The sequence below is a fragment of the Scomber japonicus genome, chromosome 9, assembly GCF_027409825.1.
Source record: "Scomber japonicus isolate fScoJap1 chromosome 9, fScoJap1.pri, whole genome shotgun sequence".
NCBI lineage: Eukaryota > Metazoa > Chordata > Actinopteri > Scombriformes > Scombridae > Scomber > Scomber japonicus.
The window spans coordinates 26074161-26091354 of NC_070586.1; the positions used below are offsets into that span (position 1 = coordinate 26074161).

Here is a 17194-nt window from a genome sequence, read left to right on the forward strand (position 1 = left end):
GATGCATTTCTTCTTCATTGAATAAAACTGAGCGAAATATTTGTCTCTGGGAAAATCAACTTCCTCATATAAACTGTAACTGGCAAACAACTATCAAAACATGCATGTGACTTTGTCCTTTTCACATAACTCAGCTCAGCCCCTGGTTTGGTGGGAGCACAAAATAAAGATAGGACCTCGCCACAGGCCTGAGTAATCACAGGGAAATAATTGGCACAAAGCTAGCCATAACATGACATGAAGTATGCCAAATAAAGCATTACATTACACCGTCCCAGCAAGACAGCCAGACTGTGAGAGTGTAAACAAGCTGTAATATGGATATTTGTACTGTGTGTGGCCTTACTGTACTAAAAGTCTCACAAGAAAGTGAAATCTCAGGGATTCCTGCAGTGGATGAAAAAAGAAACATTACCCAGAGGTCAATTTTCCTGACTTCAGGTTGGATAGGGAGAGCGAAAATGAAGTGAGCAAGTTAAGAAGAGCATTCTATCATTTCAAGATTGTAAGCGAGGTTGGGCCTTTTTTTCCTCCCAGAGATGCACAGAAGCTTGCAAATACTTTAGTTACAAGTAGGATTGATTACTGCGCCGTTCACAGGTCTCACTAAAAAGTTTATAAATCAGTTACAGCCCATTCAACACTGCTACCAGATTTCATCACTCCTGTTTTAAAGTGTCTGCACTGGGTTCCAGTTACTTTTAGGATAAGTTATAATATTCTTGTTCTTGCATATAAAGGTATTAATGGACTTTCCCCTGACTGCTTAGTTGATATGATGCAATGACCCTTGTAGATCCCTCAGATCCCTCAGATCCACTGATTCTCTGCTACTTAACTAACAAAACAAACACAAACGTATGATGAAGCTGCTTTCTGTAGGTCTGCACCTAAACTGTGGAAATACCTGCCTTTTGATTGATCATATATTGTCTCTTTTCTTTTTTTGTTATTGTGAGGGGAATTTTCTTATGGATGCTGCAGGGGTTTAGTTTTTTATATGTACAACACACTTACAATGTGAAGTAATGGCTTATAAACATTCACTTATATGAATCAAATATCTCTACAGGAAATTACTTAGAGCAAGGCAATAAAGTAGCCACACTGATGATGAATTAGCATGTCCAGGTTACACAGTTTATCATGCTGGCCTTAAACAACACTTACAGTAATAAGACACAGCTGTATTTAAATTGCATTTTGTTCAAATCAAAATCGAATCAAAATTATGGTTATAAGATACTGTATCAGTTCTAAAACACTTAGGAGGTGAACAAAGTATTATTAGGTGTGATAAATAATTATCTATTTAATCATTCTGCAATGTCACTACCTGTTACTTTAATCATATTCCATCTTTCTTGCTTAAATGTTCAGATATTTTTTTATCCATACTTTAATCTAAAGATGCATTAAATTTAAGTGGCACCTCAATTTAATTGAAAGATATACAACCTACCACAGCCACAGTAAAACCCACCAAGTAATAACAGGACCTCTCAACCACATAAACTGAGACCTATCAAGAACACCTTTAGGCACTCTGTATTATTTACTATATGGAAGATAGGATACTAGCATGAAGTCATGACATCAGGGTTGACAATGAAAGAAATGTGATATTATGACAAATGCATAGAAAAAAAAGTTTCATTCAACAGCGCCCTTCCTTATTATGTTACCATTTCACTATATTTCTTCAAAAAGGTTTTACAGTAATATAATATATTATATATTATATTACTGTATATAATATATTATATAATATATAATACATTATATTACTGTAAAACCTTTTTGAAGAAGTATAGTGAAATATGAAAATGTCTACTGACACAAGGTCTGCGTCTGACACCTGTTTGTTGGCAGGCAGGCTGAAACTAAGCCAATTTTAGAAAACAAGAAGCTACCTATTTACACAGATGGAGAGAGAGAGAGAGAAAGAGAGAGAGAGAGAGAGAGAGAGAGCGAGAGAGAGAGAGAGAGAGAGAGAGAGAGAGAGAGAGAGAGAGAGAGAGAGAGAGAGAGAGAGTCAAAAGCCCCAAAGAGGAAGGTCAGTTTCCCTGGAAACTGAATACTACAGTGCATACACACACTGTCTCACACACACATACACCCACAGGAAGCCAGCGCACATACTTGATCCCAAGGATAACAGCCACACCTAGGGCCACTGGCTAATTTTAGATGTGATTTAGGGGCTCTAACTTCATCAGTGTTTGACTTCGCCCATCATACACACACATGAAAGGCAGCCACTCAGAGGAGAGACAAACGTTTACTTCACAAGCACTGCATGGACACCTACACACACTAAACCATGGTCACATCTGTACGGATCATTGCACTGTTTTTTGTTTTTTTTCTCCCAAAGTGACCTCGTTTGTAATGTTCTAGGATTCAGGTGTTCTCTAAATATAGATAGGAACTGGATATTTATACCTCACACATAAAGTGTGCGCAAGCGCAAGTGCACACACACACACACACACACACACACGCACACACAGTTAGTACACAATATAAGGGTTATTTCAGGTTTCCCTCCTCCTTGCTGCTCCCTGTGTGAAAGCCTCCACCTCCAAGGTAAAGAGTTTCTATATGAGGAGGCGCATTCAAACACTGAAACTCATTCATTTATTCATTGAGCTGATTGGACACGCAACCTCCTCACATGATGTCATTGGCTCAGGTGTTTTCTGTTTGCTTTACTTAAGTGTGTAGGGGAATTTACCTAAGACTGAAACAGAAACTGATGTCACCATGACTGACTCACACTGGTTTAGTTTTAAAAACAGATTACGTGGGCATTGGGTTTATTACACCTTCAACGCTTATAAACACTAATAAACACATACGCTTTTTTACAGTTACACACTTATTTGTGTGCACTTACACATCCCCTTGCACCAGTCCGTAGACAGCGTGTATGGTCCATCCGAAGCCTCCGAGTAACACGATGACCAGGATGATGATGACTAGAGCAGGAAGTCCCCAGCCCAACAGGAAGTACAGCAGATATCGACGCTCTGTGTGCTCATCATTCATCACCAGAACTTGCCAGAAGTTCACCGCCTGTGGACACAGTTAGAGAAAACAAATTGTGTACAGGACTGTAAATTTAAAAAACACAACAACAAAAATCATCAGCAAGCATCAGCCTCTCCTTGTTGTCAGTAAAGGCAACATATCTTCACTTTTGGGGATTTTGTTTTCATTTTTCTATGCTTATGAGGACATTTGATCCACATAATTACTGAAGCTTGAAAACAAACACACAAACACACACACACACACACACAGGCACACAGGCATTCACACACAGGCACACACACACACACACACACACACACACACACACACACAGACACTTTATAACACCCACAATAGCTATGTTTGCTTTGTAATCTGGCAGGCTTTGATATTCTCCTCCGTCAGATATACCGAGCCCTTCATTGTTACATAAGAGGCTTTTCTGAACACCTGTTGGTTACAACACAGACAAAATGTCTTATTCTAGTGCGAAGACTTCAACAGACGAAAGCTTATCTTCCCAATACAGATGTGTGTAAAAACACTGCAGAAGAGCAATGGTTAATTTTAAGTTTTAAAGTTGAACTCAAAACAAAAACAGGTCTTCATTGTGCAAGCCTACTCCCTCTGTGTGAGGTTAAGACTGATGACCTCCACCTTGTCTAGCCTCACTAAGACAAAGACAAGACTAGGACAAACCATATAAGGAATACACGGAAACCAACAAGGACAAAAAGGATTTAGACATTATGGCTGAAGCAATTTAAACTTCCTTCTTTTCTTTAGAGTGATAAACATTTATGCAACAGGTCAGTCTGTTATTCACTACAATGAATAACAGAGGACTTTTGTGACTGTCCATCAGTTTGCAAGCACTGTGATGCAACTAATGACAGGAGGTTAAGAGATGCTGACCTCTTCCTTAGATAACCTGTCTCCCCCATAACCATATTGTATAACCACTGACACAACATTGCTGCACAAACCCACAACAATGGACACAAACACACATATGCAGCATGTGAAACCACACTGCAGTTGTATAACAGCTTGACTGTGCTGCATGGGGAGACAATAGCATGGTGTCAGTCACAATCAAGAACAGCCTTTCCTGTGAGCAGACTGGAGCCACTGAGATACAGTAAATGGATTATGGGTAACTTTGTGCTGAACTTTTTCCTCTGCAGCAGCTGCTTATTTGACTGTTGCTGCTGCAGCTATAAGAACAAGGCAACGTGTTACCAGGCTGAAAAACAGATCAATATGCTCGCTGAGTGGTTCTCCTGACGATTGACTATTCTTTTGTCATGCTGGTTGTTTAAAAGGCCAGTATACCCAAATAATATATTATTCTCGCTTGTTTTTATTTGTCACAATTTGGATATATGTGAGATTTCAATAAAATTGAAGTGAATGGAATTTTGAATATGGTTCTCACGGCACTGAAAATGTGTCTGTTCTGGATAACCCACAGTTTTTATTAGTCAGTGGATTATCCAAATTGTACTAGGTGAGCAGCAGAGGGATATAAACTAAAAAAAGCTATCTGCATTGATGTATACCACTAAAGGTAACTACTTTTTTGTAAGTTTGGTGAATTGGCCTTTCAACCATGATTGAAGCTGTAACACTGTTGGTAAGCTGTGTGTCTGACCACAACCTTTTGTCTTATCAATTAACAACTATCCACAAACATGTAATTAGCAAAACACTGGAATCTGATCTTGTCTGGTTAACTAGCTCAGTAAAAGACAAAGTAAGCCACTCCTAAGGCCTTGGCACGTCTCTCTTGACTGTAAGAACTGTATTGTTATGTAATATTACGCAGCCACCCAATAAACTCTGCAGTCAAGAAAAATCTGGTCTGGATAGTCATTTAATTATTGGCCGTTTTCTGGCATTATGTCAGTGCATATTCCCCTGACCAGCTATTGGTTGTGCAGATCCACACACCCACACACACACAATGCAGTTATTGATTTAAGTGTTCTTCGTGGTCTGAGATGGGTTTCTGGCGCCCGCTCATATCAGCCACTTAGCTGGAAGCAGCTACCTGATAGGAGGGAAAAATGAGCGGAGAGACCTCACGGAAGTCGATATGGAGACGTCGGTGAGGACAAAGGGGCTTTAGTGCCACACATCAATGAAAGCCAGAGTGGAAGCAATATTTTCATTGTCAACTACTATAGTTGCTGACAGAAAAGAAATGACTAGAGATAATTGTTGGCAGAACAAGAGCAATTTAAAAAAAGTAAATCTCTGACAGTGTGTGAATGTAAAAATTTCAAAGTGCTTTTTTTTCTTAAATTTGAACTCTCTGGGGTGAATTATAGTTTAATCCACTAGGTCATATCAGCTCCACTATCATTCTAACCACTACCATGTGTGTCTAAATCCACTTTTTTAATGTCTAAATACATTTAATCTCGCTGTCAAGTCTCTTCATCCAAATTCTAACACGTTTTAAGCCGCATGAAAGTCTTTAGTCTAATCCATCAACCTTGAGGATATCTCAGAGGTCATCTGGTAAACAATCTGATACCTTATGGAAAACAGAAACCTAGCGTGCATACATTCAGCACTGCTCAGTCCCTGTATAACCCCTGTTGTGATCAGTCTACATTAGCTTATTAAAAGGGCTAATCTCATAATACTCCACCAATAATAACATATGTGCCAGGAGAGATTATATCCACTACATAAACTATTATTATGTACACTTTCAAACGTCACAGGTTGTAAAAAGATTGAGGGGTGATGGAAACAAAGCAACAGTCAGTGGCTTACGCAAGAGGAGGACAACGAGAGGAAAAAAAGGGGGGAGATGAGGAAGTTCATTTAGGGACAGGTCTCCTTGGGATACTGGTCTAGTAGAGAATAAACTGCTCAAATGTGTGGCCCATGTTTATCTGGTAGAAATCTTATTTACCCCAGTTTGAATGAGACTCTTTTTGTCTAGTTTATGGTTGAGTCGGACACACAACAGTTTTAAGAGATAATAGGTTATAATGACAATTGATCACATTTCATAAGCATTCATTACTGTTATCATCAATCATTGAATCTAGTGGATCAGTTGGTTTGCAGTCATTTCTAAGATCAATATGTGTGCCACCAACAAAAAACCCAATTCAACATAAAATTGCTTTACTAGCACAGGTCGTCTGTTTATTTCTTTCCCTTATAGTGACGTTTCCTAACCTCAAACAAATCTGTTAAACCAGGCTATAATACATATTTTTTAAACTTACAAAAATGTTATTGTGTTTTTATTATGAAAATCAATTAATTTTACTATGAGGAAGGATTTTGGGAAGGAGGATCAGCTGAGGTAAAGGGTCTACCCCTAGTGCAGCATTCCCCTCTAAAGCAGCTGATGAAGTGCTCCGGGACACATTCACCACATTCCTGTGCTCTCTCAGCTGGTCACAAGTCATCCATAGTCTCTTTGAGGGATTAAAATTGGCTTAGGAAAGATTTACACTGCTAGCTGAAAAATCATATTCTTTTCTTTGGCCTTGTGTGTGGCATGAATATGACTTATCTTCTATCAATGCATTAACAATGAACAGATAAAAATAAGCAGAGAAAAGATCATTTTCATGTTTGTGGTGCCAGTTAGACTCCCAGAAGCTGCCAGAGTATATGAAGCTTTAAAATCTTCATGTGGGAATGTAAAGCTATGGGTCAGGTTGCCTGGTTGGCTTTGTTCTTGGCTGTTACGCCACAAAAAAGAGGCCAAGAAGACATAGAGGCCAGACGGTCAAGAAGGGGGGGTTGGAGGCTGTTGGGGTGAGGTATTACTAAGTGGTACCAGTCTAGGGTTATAGGTCATGTTATGCAGCATTCTGGTACTTTCATCTCACCCTCTAATGAAAACCTGCCTAAGCCCACGTGGCGTAGGAATGAAGTTTCACTTCTTAATACGTTAAAAAAACACATGCTTCACATAAAGAACAAAAGAAAGAATGGTTACCCTGTTTGTGTCAAATCATGAGGAAAATAAGGTTTTAAAAACAGGTGTTCTTCATTAAAAATCATATTTCCTGTTCTTAGAGAAAAACCATACCTCTCTTAAAACACACCTCTGTTGTTAAATACAGGAAGCTACAATGAAGAAATGACTTGATCTTAAATAATACAGCAACACATATGTTGTACTATAGGTCTTTGATCTGTATCTTTATCTTTGATCAGCAAACTGACTTTATTGAGGCTTTCATGTCTATTTTTCCACATGAATGAACACAAATGGAACATTTTCCTCTTCTCTGCAAATATCAGAAACATATTATATATATCACAGTCTAGCTGCATGGGACAATGGCAACAATGACAGCAAAAACTTTTTCTAAATGAGGACTCTCTCTTTGGGGTATGTCCAGGTGTGATAGACCTGTTCCTGTAGAAATAATCTAAAGGAAATAATAATCTTTATGTCCAAATATCTCAGTTTAATGCCATAAGGAGCAAATGTTTTTAATCACCATGTAGGCTTTCTAGTGTTGCCTGATACATTTCATTACCTGTATAAGCATCCAAAAGAATTGACTGAGGTGGAAATAGTGAGAGAAGAGCGCCAGTGTAGCACAGCTGTCCTCTGAAAGCATTCGACCACGGAAAGCTGACACCAGGAAACAGATCTATAAAGAAAGAGAGAAAAAACAAACAAAATTTTAAAATATGGCAAAAACAATGATATGGTATAAAGAAGTATAATGAATTATGCCATTCACTGCTTGATTACCATGATGATTATTTCATCTTGAAAGCAGTAGCAGCAAGTTTTTAATACTGGATGTACACAGTTTTTTCTTTTTAGATAATGTGGTGACATTTTTTATGAGTAGCTGGCAAACACATGCACATAGGTGCAGCATTCATTGCAGTGTCAGCAGGTCATATTGACCATGAAGCATTTTATTGCTTGCTATATAGTCTATGCATTTTTAAAGGAGGACGGCAGGATTCAGATAGCCCCCCCTCCCAAAGAGAGACATCCTATTCTGCAGACCTGTTACATCACCATGCAGTAAGCTACAGTATGCAGGCTGGAGCAAAAATAAAGACATCAACAACAAAAACAACACTGACAAAAATGTTCCTTTGGTGTCATCCCACATGAACAAAGATTTGTACAAATATGTGGGTGTTGCAGTGCTCCAAATAACAGAATAAAGGGCACAACAGAATCTCACTGCAGAAAACAGCATGTGTGTGTGTGTGTATTTGTAGAGAATCAGAGACTGGGAGAGACAGCAGGAGAGATAGGGAGAGAGATTTTTGTAGGCGGGAAACATATCAGGGCCAAAATTCAATTTGTAACATTGGAAACCCATGAGGGAAGCAGAAAATACTGCTGCTCTTCTGTCCATCACAGAGCTTCATTAACCTTCGGCACTGAGAAAGTGTGCTGCCAACACAGCCAGGCGATTGTTACATAACCTGCAGCCTGTTGGCCTGTTGCCAGTGCCATGGACCAGAAAGAGGGTGAATGGAAGAGAGTAGGGAGTGAAGGGATGTGGGGTGAATGGTAACTTGGTGTCAAATGTTACATGCATTCATTACACTCAGCTGCCAGGGACACACAGTAGCAGAAACAGTTTCAGGTAAAGAAGGAAGGTTTCATTTTATATAACAGAGCCAAGCAAATGGTAATGAAGCAAGATGACAAGAGCTCTAAATATCTCAACAGCAAGCTAGTGTACTCTTAGTACCACCCTATGATTTCACCTCATTTGTATAGCAAGACTGTCTCTATAGTAACCAGGTAAATAGGCATGTTTAGCAATGACATGACCTGTTTTTCACACATATACACCCACACAGGGCTTATGTTTGTGAGACCTGTGTTGTGTTGAGGTTACTCTGCATAAAGACTGATATTAAGTGACATGCCCTTTGGAAGACACCAAAAGTCCTACAGTACCAGTTTGAGTGAGGTGATGTCAGCGTCTACCCTCCTCAAATGTCCCCTCTCTGTGTGCTTTCTTCACATTGCTCTTTCTGTTTCATTTCAATTTCTGTCTCTCTCTCTTCCTCTTCCCTTCCTTGTTATTTTTTTCCCCCTCTTCCCATTTTGGAAACTTAGCAGGAAAAACCCTAAATGATCAGTCCTGGATTTTCCAGCTCTTACTAACCCTGTCGAGTAAGTGGAAAAGTCACGGCCTTTAAAGAAAAATAAGAATCATGAGTCAGTTTCCTATCCATGCTCCAAGCCCTGCAGGGTGTGAGTGGGAGGGATGGCACAGGAAGGAAACTTGTGCCTGAACTGCTTGGAATTGGGCCTGAGAGGGAAGCTGTTCAGGTAGCTTATGGGAACAAAGATTAAGCTGCAGGTCTGTGTGTTTTTGGCAGAGGGTAGCCTCCTTTGGCCAAAGGCACAGCGTGACACACCATATACTCACTCCAAGGAAAAACAATGGGGAAAGTACTCAGTGAGAAATACTAAATAAACTGCAGGATGCTATACACATAATCATGAGCAAACATGCATGTACCCATGTTTGTGTAACACTAAGAGCTCTAATTTCATGGATTCAAGCAATGGGCACCAAGCCTGGCAAAGTCCGCCATGTGCAACAGGGGTGGCAGTTATGGGGTGTGTACACAGCTTTGTGCAATACATCCAAAAAATTACCATAACCTTTCGTGACAAACTCTAACAGCCACAGGGACAGTATCAATTTACTGAAACTACTAACCTGTGGAGAATTGATGACATAACTGGTTGAGAGAAATTGCCATGTTGGGAAGGGAGGGCAAAGGGCTTAAACGTGTATGTGCAGTGGCTTGAGTGGACTCTTTAACAGGTGGTTGCCTCTCAGATGTGCATGTATCTCTGTGTTTGTGTCCTCCATGGACCTGAGTGTTAAAATACCAGGCTCAGGCCAAGGCTAGAAAACCAGGTAAACAGGTATAGTGAATCACGTTTGGTGAGCCACCAGGTGACAGGGCTCATTCCATAAAGATTTCATTTGATTACAGACAGTCTGCTGGCCATCTGCCTTTTCAAAAGGCCCAAAGATAAGCAATCTCACAGACAAGTACACACACAAGTGCATAGATAGGAACTTGACACAACTTTTTATTGCCTTCAAGTTTTTATTGCTTTGGTGTCTGGCTAATATATCACACTTCATATCATGTAGCTAAAATTAAACACGGGGCATGAAATTATACATTAAAAAAATAGAAGTTATAGGTTCAAGAGTTTTTTTTTCATATGTGAGAAGCTGTTAATGAACATAAGTCTAAGTGCAGTTGAAATCAAACCAAACTATGATCATGATCTGCCATAACTGCTTTGAAAGCAGCAATCAGATCTTTGCTGTAAAACTCTCCCATTACCAGATATTTTATTTTGTATTAATTAATGTTTCCAATAAGGGTTCAAAAGAACAGATTTCAGAGGAAGAATAAACTGGAGCCTTGTTAATGAAACCACAGCAATGAAGACTCTATTGTAAAACTGGAATGAGAAATTCGATGTGAGAGAGATAAGGGAGTTATCCACCCGCCCTGTAGATAATTACACTTAGGACTAACAAACTGAATGTCTAACTAGATAAATGTCACATTGCACAGCACTAACTGAACACTAAAACAAAAGAGGGAGAGGTAGGGTGTTTGCAAAGGGGAGGTTTTATGACACAGAGGACTGATCCTTCACACATTCATCAGTAACTGTTCAAATGATCAGTACTGATGCGCAAAGTACATGAACTTAATTAACTGTGAAGGCTTGGACATATCTAAACTATAGCCATTAATTCTGGGATGGTAAAACTCATTTCACCTGTTGCTTGAGCTATGTTGAGGAAACAAGTATAGTGTATATACATATATATATATATATATATATATATATATATATATATATATATAGAGAGAGAGAGAGAGAGTATAGAGACTGCTATCATTTGAGACACTGAGAGAAGTCTGTGTTCAGGTCAAGCTCTGCAGTTTTGAAAGATATGCTACTCTATGTTACAAGGTCAGGATTTATATGGATATGGCCTTTCTGGAGGCCTATTATTTGAGGTTAGCTAAGTAGGTATGGAGGTCATGGTTATAACTGTGGCTATTGTTCAGCCTATTGTGAAAACAACACAGGTATATGTCAGGACTGTTGTAATGATGACCTGCCAGAGGGAATAGGTTAGCAGGGTGGTTTATCAGTGCCTATCTACTGCTCTGCCCTTTATCCCCAGGTCTCCCTCTCTTTTGTGTAAGACACTGGGAGTCGACCTGTCTAGACCCTAAGGCTACAGACTTATTCATAGCAAGGACTGGGAGGTGTTGCATGAAAACTAAGTACAAGTCATGGCAGTGCAGATTGTGTTATGTGTGTGCTTGCATGCTGTTGTGTCTGGTAAAACAGGAACAAACCAAAGCACACACACAAATAGCAGAATGCCTACCGATTTATTACCAAAGGTGCTGTCTCACTCTGTCCACCACACCACCCAGAAAACAGCCAGAGACAGCACATGAGAGAGAGAGAGAGAGAGAGAGAGAGAGAGAGAGAGAGAGAGAGAGAGAGAGAGAGAGAGAGAGAGAGAGAGAGAGAGAGAGAGAGAGAGAGAGAGAGAGAGAAATGGTTTTGTGGCCTTGTCTTGCCCTAGATCCTCAGCCTGAACAGCAGGTCCATCTCCTATAAGATAAATGTCCAATCAGAGAGTTTCCTTTTATTTTGTGGCCCTTAAGCAGATGAGAGACTGTCAGTTCACTGTTGTTGCTTTTGTTCCAGATCTACTACTGCCTTGAGAATGATTCTGTCTTATCTGTAGACACAATTTAAAATAAGTTTGATATGATATGAAGGTCTGACATGAACAAAATGCCTTTTTTCAGACCTAAGCTCAACAGTGGGAAATGATACAGAGGCTGACGGCAAACTGCCATACTGCCAAATTGCCTTCTAAAAAATGTAAAAGATGTATTATTAACAAAAATCTATATAAAAAAAGTACAAAACAAAAACAGTTATCCACTGTACATCAAATAGAACTATCCTAGACCTAACAAAGGAGAGAAATACTGCAACACCAAACTGCAAGGATAAAAAATAATATTTGGTGCAACTACTTTGTATGGCTGGTGGCTGCAGCTCTCGTCCTCCCAGTGAGTTTTGCTGCTGATCGATAACCCTGTGTGCTGACGCTAAGGAAGCTGTGTACCAGTGTAGCTAAAAATAGCATCTGCCTGATGCATTACATCACTGAGGGAATGGGGCCTTAGCTGTCAGCCTGCCAGATGATCCATCTAGACTTGTGTCCAAAACACTTAACCGCCACCTCTCCCCTCCTCTAGGCTTCCTCAAGCCATCCTCTTCTTCTACCCCCAACTCCCTCTCCATCCTCTGCTACACCCTGCATCTCATCTACCCCTCTTCCCCCCTCCTCCTCCTCCTCCTCCTTTCTCCTTCACCTCCCCCTTCTCTCTAACAGCTACCGGTCTGATCTAGCTGGTTCCAGCCTCAGCCTGCACCCTGGGTGTTTCCTCTTAAGCCTTTGTTCAGAAAGAGATAAAGCAAAAGAAAAGGAAAAAAGAGAAATATAAGACAACCATTCCACCCTCACACTCTTCATCATTTTCTCACTGGAGCAATGCATTCCTGTCAAGCAACATCACTATCAGACATACCAACTCTCCTCCTGCATGGCTGAGAGATCTATTAAAAAAACTGAAGCGAAGCCAGCTTTGATGTGTACAACTACAGATTTAAGTATCTGTTATAATTAATGTTGTTTTAAATGTAGCAATGTAACTAGCCAACAATTTTCATTTCAGTACTACTGACTGTGTGTTAATGAGAATGTTATTTCTTTTTTTGCTTTACAGTATGTGCAGGCATCATCAGTCTTCTCACGTGCCGCAGCTTCTCAGTTTGTGCAAGCATGTTGTTTATGTGCTAAAGGCGTCCAGGATAGGCAGTTGCAAGAAGCGGGTCACATGGGGATGGCTGATAGCTGGGTTAGTGGGCCAGTGTATGTGGAGAAGGAGGTAATATATGTGAGGTGATTTAACATTTGCTGACAAGATAGGTGAGATTGTTGAAATAAAAGGAGAAGCCAAAAACACATGAGACCAACGTGGGATGCGCGTGTCCCAGTTGAGCAGGAAAAATATGTTACAGGCGTCAAGTGTCTAATGCCACATTTTGAAAGCACTGTCCAGGACATAGCTAATGATGTCATGTCTTTCATATTTTGAGACTCACTGTCTGGTTCACCACAACATATCCTGTGTGTGTGCTAATGAGCTATCTTACAGTAAGTGTTTCTTTGAATTTTTGTTTTTTAATAGCATGTTCAGTTGCTTAAGGTCAGAGTGTAGAAGTAAAGTTCACAGGTGTTTTGGGTTGAACCTCAGGTTGAGGCTTACTTGCTGAGCTAGCTGTTGGCAAATAAACACCCACTCCCCTTTGGTTTGTTTCACATCCAAACAACCACAACACTGCTTCTACATTTGCTTACGTGAGCACATACAGCGATAAAGTAATACTATGCCTACGTGCCTGTGTGAAACAGGAAGGGACATAATTGGGAGTGACTATCACGCATTCTGTTCTGAGTGACATATTCCCAGAATCAATAATAACCTTAGAGCCTGCAGGTTTCGGACTTCCAGTTTAATGCTGTGTGACACAACAATAGGGGACTGTCAGCACTTTGAAGTTTACAGTTTCAAGTCTTAGTAATGTGAAAACCAGGGAGCATCCCAGACGTGTTCTGTGTAGTCTGATCATTTAAATAAAAAACCCAATGAGATAAAACAATCTGTATAAACTGTACAGTATGTATTCCTGCTGTGTCATGTTCCATAAGTCTAAAAGGGTATGCATGAAATCAGTGCAAATTCCTAAATTGGGTTTTGTCAATTACAATTTTCTCTGTAGTGTAGTACAGACATGTGTAAACTAAATGTAATGACAATGTCTCATCATAATTAGTTCCATAGTGACAGCACATGTAAATAGAAACGTTGTTTCTAATGTTATTTTTGATATTGCTGCATCTCCCATCAATACTCATGAATCTCAGCAGTACCACCCACATGAAGCACATTTAGCTGCATTCCAGCAGGCCTCTTCTCCTTTCTCACATTCACATTTGAGTCAAAGAGGGTCTGTTGCTGGAAACTTTCAGCTGCTTTTAAACAGGGCTACTTGAAAGACGCCTCTTAAATTTCCTTCCTCAGCATCTGGTGTGAGCCATTCTGGTGACCAAGACAGAGAACTCTTTGCGCTGTAAGACACTAGATACAAGCACTCGTGAATGCATGTGCACACACATAGCTACACAAACACTGCAACCAGCTGCTCAAGGTCAGCTCCCTAAACACACACGCTCAGTGGGTCTTTGCTCTACCACAACTGTTTGTGTGCACACATACTGATGTGAATACATGATGTGGGTGTGCATCAACCCACATATAGAAATCCATGGGCATGGGGTGACTATTATATGTTTTCTATAGGCTATTCTAAGTTAACAGACAAAATACCACATAGCAAAACTTCATAGAAACATGGCTACCTTTTGCCCAAATTCACAAAAATAAAGGTGGTGATTATTTACTTTAAAGAGAGACTACAGTAGCACAGAATGATGTGTCTTTATTGTGTGGTTGCCAAGGATTTGCATTTATAAATGTAATGCAATGGATAGCGCAATGGATGTGACATGTCTTCTTGATATATGCACAAGTATGCTCAATTTGACAGTGTGATGTGGCTTACAACACATGTAAGTGTAAAACAATTAACCTGTTTGCAGGAAGAAAGCTGTTTGCACACAGATTTGCTCTTTTGGTGACTTGTTGCATCACTTCCAGATCAGTAGTACTTTTCATGCTTCAACTGGTTATCAGTCAGGTAAATGCAAATCTAATCATATTGATTGAAAGCCTACAGAAAACTACATGGACCCACTAAAGCAGCCTCATCCACAGCAGTCCAACAGGCCATCGATCTAGGAGCGATCCCTTCCATGCAAATTGGCTGATCTACAGCAGCTCTCAGTGTCTATCAATGAGCGAATGTAAAGTCAATCGATTTGTGAAGAGTCTGAGATAAATACTTTAAGCTTAATTCATGCTGCTTCTGCACACACACTAGACTATACAGTACTATGTGCTTTGGTAGCTCACTGTGTTACTGAGACTTAATCAGAGCGACACCTCTATTATCATGTGCTGTATAATGTCTCTCCGTTGGCCCTCTTCAACCATCATATCCAAACCAGATTAGACTAAGATTAATGTTATGGTTGTAGTTTAACTTTAAAGATTTTTTTTTATTTGTATATATCTACCTAGATGACTCAGTACTAGATGACCTCTTGTTTGGCTGTTCAGATAAGGGGGAATTTTTTACAGCTTAGACATCTGTAAGACTGGATTCATTATCAGAACATCTCCTACTGGATAACAGCGCAGCAGTGTCTTAGTGTGCTCCAAAAAGAAAACACTAGTCATAAAAAAGAGTAAAACTCTAGGGACTCATTGATTAGGCACTTCATTCACATCTGCTGTTGCACTTGGCTCTGGCTGTGGAGCTACAGAGACCTCTACAGGTTACTGTGAGTGAATGGCTGAGTGAATGTATTGGATGTTATGTGTTTCTCTGAGTGTGTGTGAGTGTGTGTTTATATTGGTATTTGCTCACAAGGCCATCTGGGCACACTTATATATGTTTGTGCATCCATTAATGCAAGCATAAGCATGTGTTTCATAACCACTACATCGAGGATTGGGCTGGTAAGCAGTGTGAACAGCATTTGAATATGTTTTTTTTATGTTGACTATACATGAGCATATTCACACACATTTGGTGGCGTATATGTGTTCATCAGTGTTTGTGTTTAATGTATTTGTTATATAGATATGTTTTGTTTGTGAGCTAATGCACTCATAATCAGCGGTGGGCCTGCTGTTCATCATGTCACCCAAAATATTAAATCCTGCTCAAAATGAGACTGAGAGTCAAGATTCAAGCAAAGCTAGAAACAAAGCTGACTAAATAGACTGATTACAATTTGCCAAGATAAAGCGATAAGCCAAGAACAAAAGATCTTTTTATAGATTCAATTCAATTTGATTACACCATCCGCCATTTCCTTCCTCCATTCAACATCTCCTGATTCTTCGAGGAAATAAGGCAACTTATTTTCTATTTCAGGCCATTAAGCTGGCATCACATAGGTTACTCCATCACTCTTTCTCTCTCTCATTGGCCCAGCACAAGAATCTTCACAATTAATGACATTATAAATATTCAGTAAATATTAATTGCACAATGTAGCTCAACACAGACAACATTAATGCTACAGTAATATGCTGTGTTATATTACAACAGGAGAAAAAATCGTGTTCAATCTAACCTAGAAAACCTAGGTTATCTATCTAGGGTGGAAACACCAATGAGCTCAATAGTTTCAGGGTAAATCATGTTTTCACTCCTCTAAACCTCCAAAGTTCACTCCACTCTACACATAAAGGTCTGCCAAGACAAGCTATCAATTTCCAAAAATAGAACAGGATACTGCAGACTTCTCTAGCCCCCACTTTGTTTATCATTCATGGTGTCAGCAGCCCTGTTTGATAAAGTCCTTCATGGCAAACAGGATGACCCCGCTGAATCAGGTAACGGTGCCGGCTGCTACAAAGCATGGAAAGTACAGCAAGTTAACAATGGTGGCTGTTGGATTTTCAACAGTTTTTCTTTGTGCTAATACATTTACTACCTACAGGCCTTATAAATTATTACTCCTTCATACTGGCATACGATTACAGGAATACTAGCAACTGTTAAATGACACAAGCCCTGGACTTGACTTGCCAAAAGAAATGTTCCTCTCAGATATCCATCTGTTGATTGTATTATCTTTATCTACTGAAGCGGGGAATTGATGAGAAGTCAATGTATTACAGCTTAAGGGATGTACTAGGTCATATATGCTGGACAGGCAGATTAAATGCCTAATGCACAGGAAGTTTGAAATATTGATTTAAAATAATATGAAAGTAAACAGCATATTGTAGCAGAATATCCATATTTATCAATAGTTTCTGGATGCATTTATATTTCTTTGAGTTGTGCTGTCAATGATCTAATCTACTACAAGTGCTGAACATTGCTATTTTGTTTGAT

The 17194-nt window shown here is 39.6% G+C and overlaps 1 protein-coding gene across 1 annotated transcript in view; it reads right to left on the reverse strand.

Moving 5' to 3' along the window:
- adgrv1 (adhesion G protein-coupled receptor V1) overlaps window positions 1–17194 on the reverse strand; it is a 95557-nt gene that overhangs the window by 20422 nt on the left and 57941 nt on the right. Inside the window, exons 89-90 of the mRNA XM_053324919.1 lie at window positions 7563–7679; window positions 2900–3078 (exon numbers count right to left, since the gene is read on the reverse strand). Coding sequence (XP_053180894.1) covers window positions 2900–3078; window positions 7563–7679 — 296 coding nt within the window. The remainder of the gene's footprint in view (window positions 1–2899; window positions 3079–7562; window positions 7680–17194) is intronic.